Here is a 24,924-nt window from a genome sequence, read left to right as displayed (position 1 = left end):
GAGGACATTAATGCTGGCGCATTCGTTGAAGACAGCATGCTCAAATATTTTTCAAGAGATAAATGTTTCTCGCCGGGCTGTGTGTTAGACCCTCCTGTGATAAAGGAAAGGCAAAGCCACCTCTGGCCTGGTAGGTGGAGTAATTACGATAGACCCCAGGGAAAGTATGTGACTGGACGCCCCAATGCTTTTACCACGCCGTTATGTGACTACAATTTATAAAATCAGACAGTGTCCAACCAATCAGATTCCTTGGGTTTCATTTGTAACTCCGCATTTCATTTCTAACCTCTGAAGACCACGGTACCCGAGGCACTTAGAGGAAGGAGAGCGTATTTCTGGCATCGGCGCAAAGCACTTCGCAGTCCTGTGAAACCGCTGCTCGGTTAATCAATGCCTGCAGGCTGTCGCCATGCCAACACGCACGTGTGTGACCTCAGTGTCTCTTGAGGTGACAAACGGGCGTCGGCTGAGTTTGAAAAGTTGACCGTCTGAGCCGCGGGGATCCGGTCGAGAAGCCCGCCTTAATTAAACACATCTCCCCGCCTGTTTCCTGTTTCGCAGGCAGGGGACTGGGCACGACAGACATTTTGAGAAAACACATTGGTTTTTACTAATAAGTGAACAGTGATGGGCCTCAGTGGTGGTTCAGTGTTCGGAAGGAGCCCTGTGTTCCCTGGTATGCCTTCGCAGCACAACGCAGGCCGTTTGACGAGTAGGGTCCATCTGCACAGATGGCAGACGGTCTGGTCCGTTAGACCACGGAGCTCCCTGGGTCTCCTCTGCTGGCCCGTCTTTCCTCAGAGGTGACAGGTCGTCGCCGTGGTTCCTCCCGCCGCTGTCTCCCAGCCCTTCACGCCTTTTCGCTTCCTGTTAGCTCACGCTGTCCCGCACCTGCTCTCCTCGTTTTACCCCTCCGCACTCGGTCCCTCGCTTTCTCGCCTCCTCTCCCCTACATTCGCCGTTCGCTTTCATTTCCCCTCTCCGTCCGTCTGACCGCGGCAGTGCGCTCTCCGCAGGTGTTACGCTCCTCCTCTTCTGTCCATCTGGGTAGACAGGCGATTACCTAACTGCATCATTAAATCATTAAATCAAAAAACTTATACAACTTATACAAGTTCTACTTATTTACACTTGGGTTTGTATGTTTATGACAGGTTGACATGGTATCAGAGGAGAGCAATCCAAAACATGATCTCTGTTGATATCTACAGGCTCTTTTGGGGCGGCAATACATCAGTAACGCTAGGTTTGCATATCCTTTTCAGGGAAGAGAATGCAAATGTTGCTGTGGTTTCTTCCTTCCATGTATGTATACAGTGTAGTCCGTCTTTATTTGGAGAGTGACACAAATTTTGTTTTCTTGGCTCTGTACTCCAGCGCATTAGATTTGAAATTGAAAAATGGAAGAACTATGCATAAAAAAAGGGCTGTAATCCCATTTACTCCCCATGGATGTAAATGAAAAACTCTCAAATTGATTACTTTCAAATTAAAGCTGAAAGTCTGAAAGTTTAACTTCAGGCTCATTGTCTCATTTCAAATCCAACGTGCTGCGCTACAGATCGTAGCAGTGTCAAAATGCTTATGGACTGCACTGTATTGTGTGTGCCTCATACAGTGTGTATACAGGTACAAGACTAGCATGCTAGCTTGTGATGTGCGTTGCATACTCATGTGCTGCGCATTAGCAGGACAAGCCGAACAGTATCCCACTTTTCTCACAATTCCATTCAAGAGCAATGTGAAAATAAGGTCACAGGAAACTGCTGTGATCCTTAAAATTCAAATTCACAGGGTGTTTGGCTTTAAGAGGTGTATCAGGATTCTCTTATCAGTTTCCTAATATTTCGCTGAAGAATAAGAGATCCAGTACATGGAGTGCCTCGTACCAGTAATTGGATGCCTATGCTGTCATTTAACTGTTCCTAAGAAGCTCGCTGACCCGGTTGGTAGAGACAGACACCAAGCGCATTTTAACTGCATCAGTGTCGTTCCCATTTTACAGCGAATTTCCCTGCCTGTCGCATGCAGCTGTAATCAGTACGCGGCTCTGCCCCGCCCCCCCGCCCCGTCCCGCCCCACCGTCAGAAGTCCGGCCACCACGTCCGATTTGAGCGATCGCGCTCGAGACACCCGCCTTTGATGTTGCCAAGCCGACCGGGCGGGACGAGTGGCGCTAACGCAGCTGGAGTGGGGGCCTCAGAGTGATGGCGAGGGCCGCCAGGTCTGACGGGGACAGTATGGCGAGCGCTGTTTCCCACACTCAGAACTGCGCTGGGTCAGACTCGGACCCTGGGTCTAGATCAGGGATGCTCAACTCCAGTCCTGGAGGGCCGATGTGTGTGCTGGTTTTTGTTCCGACCCCACAGCTCTATGCACCAGCACTGGTTCACTCCTATTTCAGACCACAAAAACATTCTCACCATGGATACATGGAAAGTCCACGGCTATAGTTCATGATTTTACTAAAAAAAAAAATATGGCAAAATAAATGATTGGGGCTAATTAAATAGTTTTGGGCAAAAGTTGGAGTGAGATCCTGAAATGGATTGGCCCTCACTGTGCACCCCTGGTCTAGATGAAGATTTCTTTAAGAGTTCATACCCCTCCACCTTCACTGATCCAGACTAGCACAGTTGCCTGAGGAGATAGAAATCCCCCGTTTGGGGAAAAAACGTTGGCTTGAATAACGGGAGAAAGCCCAGAAGGCTCAGTCTGGAACATGTGCTCACCTGGTCTGCTTTACAGAAGCCAGAAAGCAACGTGCGCTAAGAAAAGAACGGCGAACAAGCGGTAAGAACAGCCGCTTGCGCGGCGTGGTAGCAGGTGCTTTTCCGCTGCGGCTCTCCCCCCGTGGTCTCGGAACAGAAAATGGTCCCGGCTCTTATTAACGCACCAGAAATAAAGAGCAGAAAATGGCTTATCCTGCTCAGTCCTCCGGAACATTACTTCACCTTAAATAGCAGTACATTACTTGAAGTGCTGCTGTTTCTCTCTCTTTCGGAAAATGCGAGTTCTGTCTGTCATTTGAGAAGACTGAGGAAGAGAAATACTCACTGGCTTGATAAGACAGAAAATGCGTTTGGAGAGAACAATGGCAGGAGCACTAAGATGTGAATTCAGCGAACAGTTAATTGGTGAATAATTGCCGGCAATATGCCCTCCAGGAGTGTATCGTGCAGGATTTAAATGGTGCTTGAGGGCGTGCCTGACTACAAAGATAGTGTCACTGCCAAAAGATGATGTTGATCTTGCTAATGGAAAGGGAACTTTCAACAAGTATGTGTGTACACTGCGCGCGCGCACACACACGCACACACACACACACACGTGCACACAGTCATAGGTATTAGCACAGAGACATTGCTGAGATATGAGTAATGTACACACAGGCATGCACACAGAAACACACTCATACAATTGTGTGTTCTTAATATAGCCTAAGCCATACCTGTTGTAGCTGGCCATTTGTATTCTTCTTATGAGTAGTGATTATTTATATTTGCATCAACAGTGCACCTCAAATTAGTTTCATTTCAAATCAAATGTGCTAGAGCACAGAACCAAAACAACAATAATTGTGTTGCTGTCCAAATGCTTACGGACTCCGCTGTAGCTGTAAAAGATTTGTTTGAAGCAAGAGCGTGAGCACACAGTCAAGGGCAAAAAATATCACCCTCGATACAGATAGGATCAAAAACAGTTGACGGTGTTCCTGATCCTATCTTGGCAATTCTGCTCTGCTCTCCATCTCTCCCGCCAGCTAAGCCAACATGAAGCAAATGACACAGAGTCCTGGGAGGCGCGTTATTCTGGTCGGTTGTCGACATAGGGCTAAAAGCAGGTGAGAGGTGAGGGAAGAAGCTCATATGTCTCTGTCTGCTCTGAAAACCAGGGGTGGCCCTGGATCTGGGGACACTGGAGAGAAGCAAGGCGCTGGTAGGGGGGACGCTGACAATTTTAATAAGCGCTGATGAGCAAAAAAAAAAAAGCAGAGAAATAGTTGGTTTTGACACTGTGGAGCAGCCTCCCCTTAGCTTTAATTATGGAGGCTCTCTCTGCGCCCGGTGGGAAAAGATTCCATTTTGACACCCTTATCCCCGGGCGGGGAGCGAGTTTGTGTACCGGCTATTATCCGCGCGTCCGCTCCGACAAACGCCCCGCCCCCCCCCCCGCGCCTTCGCCGGATTGTTGCAAGGGGCGTAAAATAACGGCTTTCCCGCCCGCAAACCCCCGGAACGCGCCGGTGGAGCAGGCGAAGCGCGTTCCAGCCCCTCGCCGCGCCGCGCCGCGCCGCTCCTCGCGCTCGGGTTCATTACGTGGCATACGGCGCCCGAGCCAATTAAGCGCACCGGAGCGCGGCTTAAACGAAAGACCTTTAGAAGGCATTAAGCGACCGGGCCCGTTTCCTCGCCGGGAGAACCGAGGGCGACCTTTTGTCCTTTTAATTCGGCTTGTTTTTTTTTTTTTCCGGAGGCCGCGCGATTGATGACCCGGCCTCGCATGGTCGGTGCGCGGGGCGCTCCTGTGAGAGAGGCCTCTACTGGAAAGCGGGGATGGGGAGGAGGGAGGGGGATGTAGGGCTTGACCTGGGCGGCCTGGGGATCAATGCTCTGACTGACGCGCTGCTCAACACTTCCTCTCACAGAAATTAAAGTCTGAAAATTGTGTTGCTGGGCACCTCCCCCTTATTTATTTACTTATTTCTTCTTTTTTCTTTTTTCTTACCATTTGTTGCCCAGTTTAGTATAATGGGTAGAGAACTGGGCTTGTAACCCAGAGGTTGCAGGTTTCATTCCCAAGTAGGACACTGCCTTGAGCCCGGTACTTAAAAGACAACTGGAGCAAAACCAGGCCTGAATCTGGAGGCGGACCACAGACTCCAGTTGCCACTTTTGATAGGCTGCTTGTGCTATCACTCAAAAAAGACATGCAATTGGTGACTGTTTTGCATAAAACTCTGCAGTCAACCCCTTGAATACCCCTTTATGTAAAATGTACAAAGCCAAAGGGCTGTCATGCTGTCAACTGGCGAACTCAACAGAACCAGAATACTGTCGACAATTTCTAAAATGCACAAGTCTGTCTAGTAACCTGAAAAATAAGTTTTGAAGTGAGTTTTTTAAAAGCCTAACAGTAAAAAAAAAGTTTTGAAGTGGGTTTTTTAAAAGCCTGAATGATTTTTCAAGCCAAAGTTTTATGAAATACAACCGAGAGGAAGAGTTTACCAGCAGATTTGTTATGGTGTGACAGCCAGCTGCAATAAATGTTTGGTAATTCTAGATTCAAAATCGTTCCGACAGATTAACAAAGTTATAACTAGATATTTTGGGTTTAACAACCTTAACTTTCCCAGAAAGAATGGATGTCTCTTAAGACTACACTACATTTCCAAAAGTATGTGGACACCCCTTCTAATTAGTGGTTTCAGCTATTTCAGCCACACCCATTGCTAACAGGTGCATAAAATCAAGCATACCGCCACGCAATCTCCATAGACAAACATTGGCAGTAGAGTGGGTCGCACTGAAGAGCTCAGTGACCGTCAGCGTGCCACTGACATAGGAGGCCGCCTTTCCAACAAGTCAGTTTGTCACATTTCTGCCCTGCTAGAGCTGCCCTGTTACTGTGAAGTGGAAACGTGTAGGAGCACAAACAGCTCAGCTGTGAAACGGTAGGCCCACAGAATGGGACCACCGAGTGCTGAAGCATCTAGTGCATAAAAATCATCATTGATTTCATCACGTTGAAACACTCGCTACGGAGTACCGAAATACCTCTGGAAATAACGCCAGCAGAATAACTGTTCGTCAAGAGCTTCATGAAATCGGTTTCCATGGCGAAGCTAAGATCAGCATGTGCAATGCCAAGCATCGGCCGGAGTGGTGTAAACCCACTGCCATTGCACTCTGGAGCAGTGGAAACGCGTTCTCTGGAGTGATGGATCACGCTTCACTATCTTGCAGTCTGACAGACGAACCTGGGTTTGGCGAAATGCATAGTGCCAACTGTACTGGCCCGAATAGTGCCAACTGTAGTTTGTTTAGTGGAGGTATAATGCTCTGAAGCTGTTTTTCATGGTTTAGTTCCAGTGAAGTGAAATATAAATGCTACAGCATACAGTGACATTCATTGTCCACTTCCAAGTTTGGCGAAGACCCTTTCCTGTTTCAGCATTGCAATGCCCCTATGCACAAAGCAGAGTTTTGTGGGAAAGGACATGTCTGGCCTACACAGACATCTATCGCCTCAAACACCTTTGGGATGAATTGGAATGCTGACAGCGAGCCAGGCCTTACTGCCAACATCAGTGCCCAACCTCACTAATACTCTTGTAGCTGAATGGAAGTGAATCCCCGCAGCCATGTTCCAAAATCTACTGGAAAGTCTTTTCAGAAGGGTGTTGGCTGTTACAGAAGCAGAGGGCGGCTAACTCCATATTAATGCCGATGGTTTGGAATGAGACGTCCAACAAGTACATATGGGTGTGATGTTCGGGTGTCCACATACCTTTGGAATGTGTGTCCACGTATCTTTGGAAATGTAGTGTATTTAATGAAAACATTGATGTGATCAGTTCATTACATGTTATTAAATTACTGAAAGCTTGCGCAGTAATTCAGAAGAAGAAGCTTCGTGCGTAGCGTTAGCGAGCCCGAGCGGCCAACTGGTGTCACGAAAAAGCGCTGAGATGCGGATCTCTGCCAACCAAAGCCTCCATAAACCCGAGCAACCGTACCGTCAGTTACGCGGCGCCCCACAGGGCTGCAGGCCACAGCAGACGCTGGCAGTACCGTGCACTTGAACCGGACGAGCCACCCAGCAGTCCCTCCATTTTGTGTTTTATGGAAAAGGGGAACAAGCTCCGTTCACCAAACTCGCACCAAGGGTCACGTTGGAGTCCATCAGTATAATAGACACTTGTGTCCGTGAGAAGTCTGGGTGCTCAGAGAAGTGTCGCTGCACATTTTCAGCTGCCGACTCACGTTAGGCCTCTCCAGAACAACTCCCAAGATGCAATGGGATCGGTGCACTTCAGTATAGGAATTACTGACTTGCTAAGGCCTTCTGCCTTCTCAGAAAGCTTACTGAAAAATTAGATTTTCAATGAGTCATTGATGCTGTCCTCAGTGTGCTGTTGAATTTAAGTATGGTTTGTTGGACAGATGATGAACCTAATTTGTGTACCTGAGTATGCTTTGGGATGCTGAGTCTCTCACTTGCGGGTTCTACAAAATGAGATTTCAAAATAAGAGTCTGCTTGGATTTGAGAAGCTTACATGCAGCACACTCAGACCTCTTCCCTCTGAGACGCCATGGCAGAACAAGGAATTGAGAAAAGTACATGCGTTGATCGTCTGGGATGTTTTTTTATGCTAAGTTTTGTCTGCTATTGATCTTGCAGCTTGATGTAGCACAATGCTCTAGTGACAAGCTGGGGCATGTAGCCTGTGAGCTACCAATGACATTCTAGGTCTACAGAAAACTATTGCAGTGTAACAACAACTAATGTAACTCAATATGCCGTGGAACCGCATTGCAGTTAATATCTGTTTTACGCTCAGTGACCCTACAGTAATACAGTAGAGTGCTTAGCACTGACTATGAGTCGCTGAGGAGATTTTTGTGAAGGAAATTCATCTCGCAAACAAAACTAGTTTTGCCTACAGTGGTGTTAACCGCTTGGTGGTCCTTGTTTTTGTTCCAGGGGCTCTAAATTTTAAGAGGGGTCCAAGCTTGAGGAATCCAGGCTCTCTTCCCTGTTGCCTTAGAGGAGGGGTCAGGTGGCAGGATTTAAGAAGGGGCATGCAGATCGATCCGTGGGCCTATCCAACAGGCAACGTCTGAGCACCGAACAGAGAACTCTAATTTGGATGAGGGCGGAGAGAAAAGTTGTGAACTTTTGGAAGCCGGATTTGTGTGGGAGTTCTCTAAGAATAGAGGCCTCAGGCAGGGTGGGTAGTGTCAGCCCAATTTAGGGGCTGTGTGTGGAATGTCTGAAATTTCACTTTGATAAAATATGAATCAAGGACATGGAGCACTTTAACTAATGTGAGCTGTTTTATGTAATTATAGTAATATGCTGAAAATCTAATATAGGAGTTCAGCTAGTGGGTGGCAGTCATTATCAAAGTTATAGGGAACATTCCAAAGTTTGGTGTCCTCTCTTGGTAAAAAGGTTAACCCAGTGAAGGTTATAGGTGCTTGCTGATTGTATATGTGGTATGGGTGCTTTCTAAATGTATATGTGGTATATATGCTTCCTGATTGTATATGTGGTATAGGTGCTTGCTGATTGTACATGTGGTATAGATGCTTGCTGATTCTATATGTGGTATAGGTAGCCTACATGCCGATTATATATGTAGTGTTGTGGGTGCTTGCTGATTGTATATGTGGTATAGGTGCATGCTGATTGCATATGTGGTATAAGTGCATGCTGATTGTACACGTAGTATTGTAGGTGCATGATGATTGTATATGTAGTATTGTAGGTGCATGATGATGATTGTATATGTAGTATTGTAGGTGCATGATGATGATTGTATATGTAGTCTTGCACTCAATACACATCTCATCTTCCAAAGTAAAATAGCAACTGCAGGTATTGCAGAAAGTGGTCCTGTTGAGTCAACTCTTGATAACTACATGTGCTCAAGACTGACACTGCACACTAATGTTCTACACAGTTGTATGCACTTAACCAGAGTATGCACATAATAAGATTTAGTGAAGTCGGCAGGATTAAAAACCTAATCACTAGCTGCATGCTAAGCATCCAATTATCCGGAGTGCAGTTATAAGGAGTTGATTGCATTTGAATCACAAGATTACTGAAACACAGTCACCGGCAGTTTGTCTTCTTCGTCTTTGTCTTCTTCGTCTTCTTCCTTGTCTTCTCCTTCTCCTTCTCCTTATTGTGCTTCCTCTGTTGCACCCGGTGCGCTGGGTGGGGGTGTGGGGTTTTCCAGGTGCAGCTGTATCAGCATGGCAGCCCGGAGCCCCTCTGGGGAGGGGCGTCGGGCACCGACCCCGGGCCCCGACCCCGGTCCCGCCCCGTGCGCTCTCCCGCCGTTACCTCGGTGCCGTCAGTCCGGTGGCGACTCTGAGCGCTCGCCTGAAGGGAACGCGCCGGCCTCCGTCTGCGAGGCGTGCGACTGCAGTCTGAAACAAACCCTCAGTACTGATGCTGACATCACGTGACCGGCCCTTACCCTTTAAACAGAGTTTAAAAAAAAAAAAGTTCTGTTCTCTCCAAGTGCTGCGTTTCATCTTGCGGGTGACCCGAGCCGATTGATTCGCTGACCCCCGCGTCGTCTGAACGGGCTCAGACAGCGCGAGCGAGTTTATAACTCACCGGATCAGCTCCGCTTTGTCTCCAGCCCAGACAGACACGCTGCGGGCTGCTTCAGTTCTGTACCGCAGGGGCTCAGTTATGAGACATTATGAGAGACTGAATTAAAATAGCGAGAGTTTAAAAAGCATGTAAAAAACGTGGCCGGGATTCGGTCAGTGATGAAGGCGTGTGACGTACTGGGGACTCGGACCTGTAGCAGTAGCTGTCACAACCGGCCCAGCCCCAGACACGTCATGTGGGTTTGAAAGAGTGGGACATCAGATATCGGTTTGCTAGTCACGTATCTGTTAATCACAGTGGAAGGGAAAATGACACGTTTTTAAAAGACCCTTTGCAATCACGATTTATCATTTTAAAGTGCTCATTAATCCACAACATAAAGGTGTGTACTTTATCCAGATTTTTATAAAGAAATATAATAAACACCTTCTAACATAAGAGCTGGAGGTCTGACGGCATGTTTGTTTTGTAATGGACATTCACTTCAAGTTCACTTCTGATTGGCCATCCACCAAGTGGATGATTCCATTCAGTTCAGTTTTATTTGTATTGTTTGTATAGCGCTAAGATGCTTCACAGAGGAAAACAAATGGAAAAACAGGCAAAAAACCAGGCCTGAATCCCCTAAAAGCAAGCAGATGAGGTAGAACACTCCAAAGTAGTAAAACACTCAAACGGTGCTATGACAAAACTCCCCAATGGGGAGGAATCTCAGGAGGAACCTGGCGTAATAATTAAGACAGAATGAATGGGAGCAGAAATGTCATTCGAGATCGTGCAGAGCAATTAATCAAATGTTGGCCAATGGGTTACAGTCTGAGGAATTACACTAACTGGTAAAATAGACAGTCCAAGCGAATAAATGTATATTAATATGCAGTTCTGAGGGGCGGGGTGATGCATCTGGGCCTCCAGATTGGGTAATGATGATCAATTAAAATGAACATCATCATGTTGATTCAGTACGCAACAGTGTCTCCAAAAAACCAAAGTCTAATTTTCCTGTAGCAGGCAGTATCCTGTGGCAGTCAGGACAAAGACGAGCACATATCTGAAAGAAAACCGACTAAAATAGGCATGATATTGCAGCAATGGTTTCTTCTTTATGAAAAGGGTTGATTGAGGCTGCTGACTAATTAAGGTCAAAGTTATAGACTCGTGTTGATTGAATCCAGGACAGGTCTATTTTTTATTGTTTTTATTTGACTTTGCGGACTGTGTGCAGGACTGGATTTTGTATTTCACTGTTATAAAATGTTTTCGAATTCCAAGCGGTGCCCAGCGTCTTGGCCTCTTGGTGCCAGTCACCTGCGAGCGCGTGACGGACGCTGCGCTCAGCGACGGCCGGCGAAATGACCCCCAGACAGCGGAGAGAATCGAGGGCCGGCTTTGAGAACCTGTCCGCCCCCCCTGCCGCGGCGGGTAATTGGCGCAGATCGGCATGCAGCTGGCGTGGCCGAGCGGCCGAGCCGTGCGAGGCCCCGGGCTCCCGGAGCAGCTCGAGAGGGTCCTCCCCCCCAAAGCAAGACGTGTAACGCAGGGGCCTTCTCATTACCGAGACCCCTAACGCCAGCCCCCGCTCCAAAAACACGTCACACTGGCTTTAAAGACGGGGACGTCCCAGGTATTTCACTGGCGGGACAACTGGTCCCCCAGTCCACACGGGGTTAATTAGTCACCTGTGCGTTCGCTTCTTTTCAGATTGTCACGCCAGAGGGACGTTTTGTCATGTTTAATATTCACGGTCAGAGAACGAGCAAATGCCCCTTAAGTCATCCTGAAAATTAAATCTCCCAAGGTTACATGGGCTTTTATGTTTTGTTTCCACTAACATTAGCTTTTGTGTAATGATAGAATTAACGATCAAAGCCTGAACCATGATCTGTGGTAAGGGACAGACTTCACCGGCCTGCATTGACCACAGTCTTAACGGACTGACCTTGCGTTGAACAAGACATTACATTACATTACAGGCATTTAGCAGACGCTCTTATCCAGAGCGACTTACACAACTTTTACAAAGCATTTTTACATTGTATCCATTTATACAGCTGGATATATGCTGAAGCAATGCAGGTTAAGTACCTTTCTCAAGGGTACAACGGCAGTGTCCTTACCCGGGAATCAAACCTGCGACCTTTCGGTTACAAGTCTAGTTCCTTACCCACTGTGCTACACTCCGTCCTAGACTTCACATCCATTCTGCCAAAGCCCCCCTCCTTCCAATTCACGTTCATTCGCAGGCAGCACGGCCCCCTGATTCTGCACATGCTGTTAATATGCCTTCGCAATCAACTTTATTTCTCCCCCCCCCCCCCAAGCGAGCGAACGTTTTGGTTGCAGCTGAAAAAGGTCACTTAAGGATCACGGGGAGCGAGCGGCTCGTCAGTGACTTTGCGCGAGGGCGGTGACGTCGGCTCGATCAAGTCGGCTCGGGCCTCGTGCCAGACCCGCGTGCGGTTGCCGCGTCGCCCCGGCAACTCGGGCCACGGAGCCGTGTTTGCGCCTGCCCTGTGCAGTTCATCTCCACATGAAAAAGGCATTAATAAAAGTGGGCCCGTTCGCCAAATGGAGACATCTGTGGAAAAGCAAACAGCGTTTCCTCGCTAGCTGCCCGGTGCCACAGAAGGGCCGGCTGATAGCGGCTGCAGGAAAGCGTTCGGCTTGACTGTGGGAGAGGCGCAGTTCCACCACTGGCCAACAGAGGGCAGTGGAGTCAGCACAAACGCACCTCAGAAGCAGCTAAGCTCAACCTTTGCCCAAGACTGAAAGGATTTTTGTTGGTCTTTAGAAATAATGCAGAACATATTCCATTATGAGTGAGTGACAGGCAAAGCTGCTTCAGCTCTGTCGACAGATGGTAATTATGTATTTTTTTTTCCCTTTCCTTTTTTCACCTCTGCTCCTTTCAGCAGAAAGTATTTTTCTGTGATATCACAGATTTCTTTTTCTTTAAAAAAATTTTTTTTTTTTTGCAGATCTCTGTTGGAAATGCATACTGGGGGTCTCTGAGTAATGTTAAAAACAAAAACAGTTGCAGACTAGTGGGAGTCCTCCATGTTTAAATGACTTGGCGGTCTCTGACAGGGGGAGATAACGGCTCAGTCAAAGGGACTTCTGTGCTGCTGACAGTTCAGTTTCTCCACAGGGAGCCACCAATCTCCTGAGCTGGGGTTCATACATAGTAAGTCTACAGAAGGGGTTTTATTATACAACAGATAACTGATATTTTTCTAGCACTGACTTGATAAAAAAGTATATCATGTTCTCTTTCTCCCCCCCTCCCCTGCTCACATAAAGAAAAGATTGTCTAATATATTGTGCGGTTTGTATGTAGGGGGGATCTGGGTATATTATTTCACAGCAATAGAGATCATACTCATCCGCTGCTCAGTTTACTGATCACACTCTTCTACTGCTCAGTTTAATGATCAGATCACACTGCTTGGTTTAATGGTGACACTGCTGTTTACAGATCACACTGCTGTTTACTGATCACACTGCTCAGTTTACTGATCACACACTGCTCAGTTTACTGATCACACACTGCTCAGTATACTGATCACACTGCTCAGTTTAATGATCAGATCACCCTGCTCAGTTTACTGATCAGATCACCCTGCTCAGTTTACTGATCATACACTGCTCAGTTTAATGGTCACAGTGCTCAGTTTAATGATCACACTGCTCAGCCTAATAAACACACTGCTCCACTGCTCATTTAAATGCGCCATACTGGCTAACTGGCCCACTTAAGCTTAATGCTTTATCCTGGCTTTCAACGAAGTGACAAGCATTCTACCCATTCATTATTCCATTTGATTCCTCGACATGGCCCACAACTCAGTGTCATGCATTAAACTGGCCAACTACTCAGTTAAAAGCATTGGCCTGGCCTACTGGTCAGCTTAGTGCATGTTACCTGCTGAGGTCTGAAGTTAAATACTGTAAGTAAAGAATGTGCGTAATGTGGCATGTTAGTAGAACATTATTAATACTGGGCTTCAGGGATGGAAACAGCACTTTCTCTGCATCACAATGTATCCCTGGGCTTAGATGCTTATATTCCTCCTTCATGTTCCTTAGGGACGCCACACCGTAAAATGCCCAGTGATAATTCAGCTCTAACAGTCTTCGTGGGTTGGGCTGTTGGTTTAAGGAGGCGTTTCTTCTGCTCTTTGCACGCGAGGACCCCACCGGAAGGGCGTCCTTTGCCAGCAGGTGCGCTCCTTTGTCAGCTACCGCAGCCGCGTCATCGCTCGGACGCTAAACGCGCGAAGGCCAATCGCGTGCGAATTCTAACTCCGTCTCTGCGTTCCAGACAGGCTCTCTCTGTCTGGCACGTCGCCCGCCGTAGCGGGGAATAGCGGGAATCATCCGCCCGGGATGGCGGAGACGCGGGGCGGCGAGAGCGGGAACAAAGAGCTCCTGGGGAAGCCTTTGAATGGCGGACGGTTTCACGCGGGCTTTGAGCGCAGTGGGAGAGCGGCTTCTCTAAGATATCAAAGGAAGCCAAATGAGGCCTCCTTGCTCTCGGTCACGTGACCGCGTCATTAACATGAAGCCAGTCGACTCGTGCGTTTTTAGTCTGCACGCCAGTCTTACCGCCCACGTGCGGAACGCCGCGTAAAAGCGCCGTGGCCGACTTGCGCAAAGGAAAGGGGGAGGGACGGCTTGTACGCCTGTCCCGGGGACCCTGCGCGACAGCGAAAAGAGTCCCCCTCTCGCTCTCACGTGCAGACGTTCGTTCCTCCCGTTCCTGTCCTCCATTAACTGACTGAGAGACCAGGCATTCATTAACGTCGCAGGCTGCGTGCTGTTCAGGTCTGTGTTTAACGCCTCCCCCTCTCCACCTCGGGCGGCCGCTTTGTCGCGGTTTGCCGTGCCGTTAATCGAGGGTTTCGCTTTTAAAAGATTTACCTGAGATGACTAAAAGCCTTTGAAGCACGCTGTGATTCACCTGCTCCCAGTAAATCGATAGATAAATAAATAATGCCAAATGCTTTTTTACCCGTTAAATTACACATTAGTTTTCATTTTCGTTTCATCATTTTCAATGATTATACTAGTTTGGAATGTGCATGATGTGTAGGATGATGAAAACAGTTTATTATTAACAAATATCTCTCCTCCAAAATCTACTAAGGCATGACTCACTGGATTTGACTCTTGAATCTGCCTTCGTTTATTAGTAGTCTAGAGCATGCTGATTCCCAGAAGGTGTTTTACATCCAGATGTCTTGCATGGGTGAAGCTGATCTTTGTCAGCTGTTCTGTCTGGCACTGAACCCATGGTGTTCCATAGTGACTGATCACGGTGGGTCCTGCGTTCACCGTTCCTCAGCTATTTGCACAGTGACAGAAGGGAGTCGTTCTAGATGACTCTCCCAAGTAGCATACTACGCGGAGGTTCCATGCAAATCATTTCTGCCATACTTGTGCTCTCTTTCTCAGTAGTGCGACAATGCTGTAACTTACGCGGCATCTGTGGAGTCAGTATTGAGCAACATACACGAGTTACATGAATATTGAAAACTTAGCATATGTGTTTAAAAAAAGGAAAAAAGAAAACAGAAGTGGCCTGAACTATAAAGCAGACCGGGTCCAGTGGTCCGCAGTGCATGTTTTTTGTCATAGAGTACCACTTGTTGCTCTCCATGCCTTTCTGTTGGAAGAAATGCTTGTTTATGACTGGCTCTTCCAACCATCCATCACATGGTAACAGACTTGACTTGATGACTAATCTGTGGGTGAAACTAGTGCTTTTCAGAGCAAATGATTACCAGCTGGGATTTCCTGCATTGTGTCAGATGCTGCACTTTGCTTTTAGAAACCGCCTTCAAAAAGCAGAAATAGTGTAACATTAGTTTCCTTCAGAATGTTGAAAAACATAGAATTACAGCTTCAGAGGATAACCCGCAATGCAATTAGCCTAAATATCAAAGTTGCAAATTTGATATAGCTGGTACATCTTAGTAGGTGGTTTCAAGGTGAATAAAATGAAAAAAAAGTATAAATGTATTTACCTAATGATGAAAAGCTATTGAGGTTTGACCCCCAAATAAATGTGCTTTTGCCACTCATAGTTTTTTTTTATGTGTATATTTATACAACCCCACAGAATTGACGTAGCTACTTTTTCATATGGAATTTAATAACTTATGGTTTAAATTGTTTTTAAAAACAATTGTTTGCAAGCAAGCACATAACTATGGAGTAGATTCAAAGCTTGCTTTCTCTTTGGGCTGTAGAATTGGTAACTCTCACAATGCACTTTTTATTATTAAAAAGCTAAATTGTAACCAAACACAATTTAATATTCATTGAATATTACGGGTATATTTATACAACACCGCAGATGTGACATAGCTGCTTTTTCATATGGAATTTAATAACTTATGGTTTAAATTGTTTTAAAAATCCCTATTTTGTTTGCTAGCAAGCACATGGCTATCTGGAGTAGATACAAAGCTCGCTTTCTCTTTGGGCTGTAGAATTGGTTAACTCTCACAATGCACTTTTTATTATGAAGAAGCTAAATTGTAACCAAACACAATTTAATATTCATTGAATGCCTGGAGCTGGTGTAAGCTCGCTGTGCACACATTTCTGACTGATTAAATGTGGAATTTGCTGCTGTGGCTTGTTTGGTGTGCAAACCGAGCCTGGTATTGTGGTTCGTTGGGGGGGGGGGGGGGGGGGGGGGCACTCAGCTCCACCTGTTGCATTCTGATGAGGCGTGGCTCATTGAAAGCACTCCCCACCTCGGGGCTAGGGATGGGCGGGTGTGGTCGGCTCACGGCCGTGTTGCCGGCAGCGGCGGTGGGAGTGCCTCCTCCTGCTGTTTAACGGGGGCGCTGAATGGGCTTGGCGCACAGCTGTGCTGAACGGAGGCACCTCTCTGGCTGTGGCCGAACTGACTCTTCAGGGAGCGGCGGTGATGTCCAGCGATCTGGGGGGACCAGTCGGGCCACCCTTTTATGATCACGAATATAGCATTAGAATGTTCTTAACTGAAACGTTCTACCGGTAACTGAAAGCAATGGAGTTCTAGGAAACTGACTTTTAGAAAAAATAAATACAATATTCCAAAAAACCTGTTCTTAAAAGGGAAAAAGCCAGATGTGTGGCGGGCTACAGGATTTGATCTGCCTTGCTTCACGGCTAACCTTTCCCGGGTGCATCCTTGTCGCGTGCTGACTTGGCACTCTCTTCCCGTCTTCTTTCAATTAATTAGACTTGGCTTTATAATGGGCTTCTGGCTGAAGGGAGGTGGGTGGGGTTTAGGGTGATTGCACGTGTGCTGAGGTAAGGGTGGAGGTAGAGGTCAGGGTTTGATATATGGGGTTCGAGCTGAGATCAAGGGCGAACAAGTCGGAAACATAAATGTTCATTTGCCAGTGGAATACCGTGCACAGCACTCCCCCCACCCCTTCATTTAGTTGTCCTTCTCTGTTTATGGATTATACTCTCATCATTTTAAAAAAAACATTTTTTGTATCAGTCTTTTGGTTCTCAAGTTGAGATTTGTTGACTTTGTGAGGAGACGGCAAATTTGTCATGGGGGCCGGGGAACGCTGACAACTGACTTCATAGCTTCAAAGATAGACAATTTGGTTGCCAAAAAATGTACGCAAACCGCGTTGCCCTTTTTTTGTCTCTCCCTTGCTCAGTCCCTCACTGTCTCTCTCGAATTTCTAACTCCCTCTCGCTCACCTTCTCACGCGCACACTCTGACTCTTTCTCGCTCTCTCGCCTGTTCCCTTTGGGTCTCTCCGTCTCCCGCGTGCTCACTGTCTCTCTTTCCTTGGTCAGTCTCTGAACCCCACCGAGCTCCTCTTTATTTAATAAGCTTCTCAACGTCAGCCTCAGAGTGGAAGATGGCTCGATCCCTTCCGTATATAGATCCTGTTCGTTATACATTAACAGCGTCTGACTGTCTGCCTTTTCCGAGCGAATCTTCGCGGATCACTGCAAAAAAAAAGAAGGCAATCAAAGACAGCTGTGAACCATCAGGGCTCCATCACAGAGAAGTACTGCTCGTTAACAGTGAAGTAGTTTATATTCGTTTTCTTTCGCTGCTGTGATTTCCCTCTGGAGATTAAAGCTGTTTGGGAGCTTAAAGCTACATCGTTGTCACCCACGTCGTCATTAATTAAACTCGTCACGTTGTTCGACGCGAGGGTTTTGCGAAATCGAGCGGGTTGCCAGACGCGTCCGAACTCGATCGAGTCGCGCCGCGTGCGGCGGTTCGCGCGGCAGCCACGCCGTGCGTTCTGAGTTTCGGGGGCGGGACGTTTCCGTTTGTGAGCAGTGCTGGGACTCGCGCCACGCGCTGCCCTGCTGGCGTCGGGAGAGAGGGAGCGCGCTCCGTTTCCGCACGACAGCCGGCGCCTCAGACAGTCACCCGGCGCTCTGTCCCTGACCGCCTGCTCCGCCGGCGAAGGCCGCGGGACAGAAATAACTCGCCAGGCCGCCCGACGCCTCAGACGACCGAGAGGATCGCCAGAATCCAAATGAAAAAAAAATATGTATCCAAAAAGATATTTTTGACAAGCGAGCTCGAACTGCTGCAGCTGAGGTTGTTGAGGCGTTGCATATTAGATTGACTGGCGTCAAACTTGATAGAGAGAACTTTTTTTTTAATGAAGGCAAACATTCCCGTCCCCCAGCTCCCAAAACTTGTTACCAAAAAACGTGGTCTGCACACCTGAGCTTAAAACAGTCCCACGATTATTTGTTTTACCTGGGCGCATTGTAATGAGCTAATCGATTTCAATTTGCCGAAAGGCACTCACAACATTCACAACGGGGCATTTTCATTACAGGATATTACAGTGTATTTTAGGAACCTTGCATTCCATTCCTGTGTGCGTGTGTGTGTTTGTGTGTCTGTGTGTGTCCGGACGCTTGTGTGTGTGTGTGTCTGTATGTGTGTGTGTGTGTGTGTGTGTGTGTGTCTGCATGCTTGTGTGTGTGTGTCTAGAAACGTACACGCAAACACACTTCACAACTACGCCTGTGAAGTCCCACCCACAGCAGTGAAGACTGCTGCTTTCAGCTGGAACTTTCTTTTCAGTTTATGAAAGTCATGGTTGAAGTCGTCTTTGGAAAGCTTAGTACTGTACATTGATGCAGAAAATTGCCTACTATTGAACCCTTGATTTTCATAAGTGCGCAAATTTGAACTCTAATCAACAAAATTATTGGTGTGAAATTGTATTCAGCTGCCTATTATGTCTGATTTCTATTGCTGCCAAGCCACCAAACTTGAATTGCTTAAGTAGGATTAGAGTACGTTACATAAATCGATAACAATAAAGAAAAAAATGCGCCCATCTGAAGTGTATACTAAATGGATTCTTCCACTTCATTTTTCTATATTTTGATAGTTATCTAGACAGCTCCCATACAGACAAATGAAACGGGATGCTTACCAAACGAAACAAAAAACAAAAACAAAACAAACGTAAACACTGCCAGTCTGCATTAGTAGCTGGCGAATGGGGCCAGAGTGAGGGGCGGTTGACTGAATGTCCGTATCCTGACCGATGTGGTGTGGGCCTAGCTAGTGCGGCTAACAAGCTGGCTCCTCACCGGAGCGCTAATGCCTCCCACCCCCAAATAATCGCCCCCCTCCCCGTCGACAGCCCCTGAAGGCCACATCTGCCCCGTGTGGCGGGCTGACGTACGGAGGCCAGGGCCACGACCCCCCGCCCTTTCCCCGCTTTTGAGGCGGGAAAATAATTAGGCTGTACTTTAGAGATATACCATTATACTGAAATATTACCATAAATGTTGTGACATTTTAGCATTTGCTGGCTGGTGGTGCCCTATAGTGTGTGCGGCTGTAGGTCACCGTTTTTCAAAGGTGGTCTGGCAGCAGTTGGTCTTGTGCAGTGTATCGTTTTTTTTCTCGTTTTTTTTCAGGTCTTTGAGTTATGATTTATTTATTTTTAAGCAGTAATGGTAGTGAAACGCTTTTCTGAAATGTTACCGTTCACACGGTGATGCAGCCGAAGAAAGCGGAAATGAGTAAAAAGCATGCACAAGGAGCAAAAATTATTTGAGAGTTAAACACAGTGATGTCGGATGCAGCGATTTACCAGAAATTTATTGACTTCAGGGGGAGCAAAGCAATAACGCTGAACGCAGTCTTCATTCTGCGATTATCATCGTTTACAAAGATAGAACAACTGCACTTTATGTAATAAAATAATCTCGGAAGGAGCCTCACTGTAATGATTTTAATCTTTGATATGAACACTAACCTCGAGGGTGTAATTTTTTTTTTATCCGCGTCTGTACTTTGGTTTTTTGTGATTGAACGTTCACGGGAGCATTGTGTTAGCATCGCTCTGATTTAACGGTCTCTCCCGGTTCGTTTAATTGTTTTCCTCCTTTTGTTTTTCAGTAAAACGCGTACTCTGGAAGCGGTCCAGCGGCTCGTCTGTCTCTCTGCTCGATCCCCCGTGTGCTCCGACCCGCGCGCGGCCTCGCTTAGCGCCTCTCGGGCCGTCCCGCCCGCGGGAAAGAAATCGCACGAGCGATCGCAGGGCGGCGTTGACGCTCGTTTGCGCGTACGATACCAGTTCCGTACTAAGCGCGGTAGCCTGGACTAAAACTTTGCGCGTGGGCCTTCTGTGATGCGTTTGATAGTTTGCAGGCTTTGCCTTCACTCATCCCCTCGCTCGCCTGTCAGCGGGAGCGCAGAGTTCCTCGTCCGCTCTAGACGGCGGAGCTCCTGTCGGGTTAGCGGCCTCCGTGTTCGAGGCCCGGAGCGTCCTCTCTGCGACCAGCCGGGTATCGGTTCGACTGACTCTCTCTATCCCCCAGAATCTTTGTCTGGTTGTTTTATGGTGGGCTGCTAGTTCACTCGGTGAAATATCTCTACGCCGCTGCGCGAAAAAGGCTGTAAAATAAGGTAAACGCCGTTGCTCATATCTGTTTATAGCAAACAAGTTGATGTAGTTTACGATCCATAGCTTGTAAATAAATAAACTGTACGCCTTTGGATAGCCTGTATCGATTTATCGTCTGTTGTACGTGACATTCAAGTTATTTTATTATTGTTTTTACTTTAATTTATTCACACCTTGTATTTTGTCATTTGTCTCTTGTCGAGGCAAAATTATTTGAAAGCATTTTCAAAGCCCAGCAGAGGGCCATGTACATTCAGACTTGTTTTTCATGGTTATAAGCCTGCTATAGTTAAACAATAAATGAAATCAAAAAATCATGTATCATGTATCATTGCCAAATGATACATGATACAGAACTATCTTTGGGTTCCTGAGTGTCTTTGGGGAGTATGCTTATCTTTGAGTGCCGGGTGGGTCCCGTATTCGCAGGTCCAAGCCTTATTAGCCGACTTTGACTTGAAGCTCGCAGCAGTGGGAACTAATTGGCCTTGTCGCACCGGGGGTAATGTGGGTTGAAGGTGGCCTGCCCGCTTTTAACTAGTAGCAGTCAGGTTATTGACAGGCGGCAACAAGCCAATTGGAGCTAATTTAAGGCGAACGTTGGCCATTACCTTAGACAAACACAAAGGCGCCTGGGCCCGTGCATCATAATGCGAGGGTTAGGCGTGTGCCTCTGGGTTCTCGTCATTAGCGCCGAGCGTTGCGGGTCTTTAGCAGATGGCTAATTGCTGTTGGTTTTTCGGCTGTGGGTGAATCCCTCTCCCTGGGCCCGGGAGTGCTCGCGCTGCGGTGTGGCTGTGAAGTGTCCTCTGCCTCACGCTGGGCTGGGGGACGTGTTTCTCCTGCCTCTGAAGGGTTCTTAAGTGCAGTTGTGTTGCGTGTGAAAGGCAGCTCTGCTAACGACGCTTGGATGGCAGGTGACTGACCTGTGAAGCTGAAGTGTTCACTGGGGGAATTCAGAGATGTCCGGGGACCTCACAGGCTCCTCACAGCCAACATGACACAAACACACACTCACGCGCCGACTCACACACACACAAACACACAGACACACACACCCCACACATACATACACAGACACACACTCACACGCTGACACACACACACACACACACACACACACACACCACACATGTATATACACATACACACACACACACACCACACATACATACACAGACACACTCACACGCTGACACACACACACACACACACACACACACACCACACATATATATACACATACACACACACACACACCACACATACATACACAGACACACTCACACGCTGACACACACACACACACACACACACACACACACACCACACATATATATACACATACACACACACACACACCACACATACATACACAGACACACTCACACACTGACACATGCGCCGACACACACACGCACGCACACACATACACACACACACACACACACACACCACACATACATACACAGACACACATATATATATACACATACACACACACAAACACACACTCACGCACCGACACACACGCACACACACCACACATACATACACAGACACACATATATATATACACATACACACACACAAACACACACTCACGCACCGACACACACGCCGACACACACGCACACACACACTCACACACCACACATATATATACACATACACACACACAAACACACACTCACGCACCGACACACACGCCGACACACACGCACACACACACACACGGATATATATGCACACATATACACACACACATGCACACACACACACACACACGTATACATACGACCACGCAAACACAGGCACAGACACACACATGCACTCGTACAAGCACACACACACGCACACACATACGAACACGTACACACACACACACACACACACAGATCGACATAAACATACACGTGCTTCTCTCCTGACTCTTTCCTCCTCTTGTCACGTGACAGAGAAGCTGTATGGAGAGTTCCTGAGCTGGGACCTGAATGAGGCGCTCTCCCACTTCCCCCTGAAACCGGGCCAGGTGGTCACCCTCACCGTCGGCATCAAAGTCAAACTGGACTTCTCCGGCCAGGAGAGCCTGCTGCAGGACCTCAATGATGGTGAGATACTCTACATTCGTCACGTGGCAGTGTAGTATAATTGGTAAGGAGCTGGTCCTGTAACCTAAAGGTCACAGGATCAATTCCTAGGTAGGACAGCAAGGTACTTAACCTGCATTGCTACAGTACATATCCAGCTTTATAAAGCAATGTGAACGCTATGTAAAAAAGTTGTGTAAGTCGTTCTGGATGAGAGCGTCTGCTAAAAGCCAGCAATGTAATGCAATGTTCATTCTCCTTATCAGAACTACCCCTGTCACACACACACACACACACACACACTCGGAAACACACACACGCGCACACACACACGCTCGCATGCTCACACACCCACACCAGAACCACTTCAGCCCTGCTTTTGGCCTCTGCTGCGGAGTGTAGATGTACGATGTGAGTCAGCAGGTGGTTCGTAGAACTTCACAGGTACAGAACACCTGCGTTAGCATCAATAGTACCACCTAATACTCCCCTGCCAACCAATTATTTGCCTCCTTCTCCCAACATGAAATTCCAAACATAACGGCGTTCGTGCCCTGCGCAATGCTGGAGATCTACCGAACAGATCTCAGAGATGAGTCAACTTTCCCTGCGCTTGTCCCCGCCGTTCCCCCCTCGCAAATCACCGCGTTTATTACGAAGCGCGCCTCAGCGGTTTAAAAAAAAAAAAAAAAAAACTGTAGAATGTGCCGGAAAACACACGGCCCCGTGCCCTGCAATCTTCGCACGGCGATTCCCGGAGCTACCCTCCAATCTTTTGAATTGGTTTGCTAATAATACCCGAGCCCTGACTTGGAGGAGATAAGCAGCGGGTTCTTCTGAGCAGGTCTCTGACTGGTACGCTAATGGGGACGGAGCGCCGCGATTGTCAGCGGGGATTATGACGGATTATTGTTATTTTTATTAATGGCGCCGTTGTCGCTGCCGCGGCTTTCGCACTCTGCTGTTCTCCAGCGCTAAGCACCGAGTAGCGACAGTGTAGAGGCGAGCGTGAGGCACCGTGCTCCGCACTCCCTAGTTATAGGGAAGTGTTTGACTCGAGCCCAACGTTGTGCGGGGCAGGCTCTCTTTTATTCGCCGTGTTTTCCGAGGCGCTCGCGTCGACCTGTCGTTGACCCCCGAGCCCCGTTCTTTAGCGATTTACCGCCCCGCCGGTAACTGAGCGCGTGCGATTACCTCCGGAGGTCAGCGCCGTTCGCGCCCGGGACCCGCTGGAACTGTCGGGAGGAAATGGAGCCCGCGGAGACCGAACCCCTCCTGCTTTTCCGCGCCGGTTCCCGAACGCGCAGTCACCCGTCGCTGAGGCCTAGGCCAGTGTTTCTCAACCCCGTTTTAGATTTTAGATGTCTCTCTGCTCCAACACACCCGATTCAAATGAATGGGTCGCTATCAGGCTTCTGCAGGTGTGTTGGAGCAGGGAAACATCTAGAACATTCAGGGCAGTGGGTCCCCCAGGACCGGGGTTGAGAAACACTGGCCTAGGCGATTCCGTAACGCAGTGAAACGGAGAGATTGCGCGCGGGAAGCCTGCGCGGCTGAGGCCGCTGACGCAGGTCTGACTGGCTGGCGGAGGCTCTGCTACGCAGCGAGGTGGTGGTTACCCGTGCCATTGACCGTGCCCTTATGGGGCGACATAGCTCAGGAGGTAAGAGCGGTTGTCTGGCAGTCGGAGGGTTGCCGGTTCGATCCCCCGCCCTGGGGCGTGTCGAAGTGTCCCTGAGCAAGACACCTAACCCCTAATTGCTCCCAACGAGCTGATTGGCACCTTGCATGGCAGCCATTCACCGTTGGTGTGTGAGTTTGTGTGTGTGTGAATGGGTGAATGAGAGGCATCAATTGTAAAGCGCTTTGGATAAAAGCGCTATATAAATGCAGTCCATTTACCATTCCATTTACCATTGAAGCCCGCGTGCCATGACCTTCAGTATGGCCAGCTGTGAGTGACCCCCTCAGCAGTGGTGGGTATTCTTTCCGAACCGTAGTACACATCCCTTTAGCACGCGTCCGTGGATGATTGGACACTGTTGTGTGTTTAGGCCCTACGTAACCTATAGGAATTGTTTTTGTAGGGAAATATAAATGTACATTGGTACTGAATCATAAGTCAGTAGAACAGAAGATACTGAGGTCACTTTTCGATTCTTTGCTTAAGCGTTCTTTGTTGTCGAATTTATTTTAGAAAGCAAAAGAAAATGGGGGAAAAAATAAATAAATAAAAAGGTTTTAGTCTGAAGCGCTTGTTGCTATTCATCACAGCCCTCATTAACTGCAACTGGGAAGTAATGATATGTTAAGTCAAATAGGATATTTCTCTCTGAAAGAAAATGACCTTTCGCTGGATCATCGTTGCACACGCACCGCATAGCAATAGAATCCGCCAGTCCTGTTTGAAATGGTTTTTGGCTAGTTGTTAAGATGACAACATTTCAAAATGTCTTAACTGCGTTTCTTCGTCGTAGTCTTATCAGTATGCGTGCATGGGTGCGTGTGTGGGTGCCTGGGTGCGTGTTTCAACTTTTATGTCCCAAAATGT

At 47.7% G+C, this 24,924-nt stretch overlaps 1 protein-coding gene across 2 annotated transcripts in view; it reads left to right on the top strand.

The window, feature by feature from the left end:
* trappc9 (trafficking protein particle complex 9) overlaps positions 1-24,924 on the top strand; it is a 308,154-nt gene that overhangs the window by 103,596 nt on the left and 179,634 nt on the right. For both annotated transcript variants that reach the window (XM_035429796.1, XM_035429795.1), the window contains one exon: positions 22,242-22,394. In XM_035429796.1, coding sequence (XP_035285687.1) covers positions 22,242-22,394 — 153 coding nt within the window. The remainder of the gene's footprint in view (positions 1-22,241; positions 22,395-24,924) is intronic.

Source organism: Anguilla anguilla, chromosome 8 (assembly GCF_013347855.1).
Source record: "Anguilla anguilla isolate fAngAng1 chromosome 8, fAngAng1.pri, whole genome shotgun sequence".
Lineage (NCBI taxonomy): Eukaryota > Metazoa > Chordata > Actinopteri > Anguilliformes > Anguillidae > Anguilla > Anguilla anguilla.
This window is presented reverse-complemented; position numbering and strand designations above follow the sequence as displayed.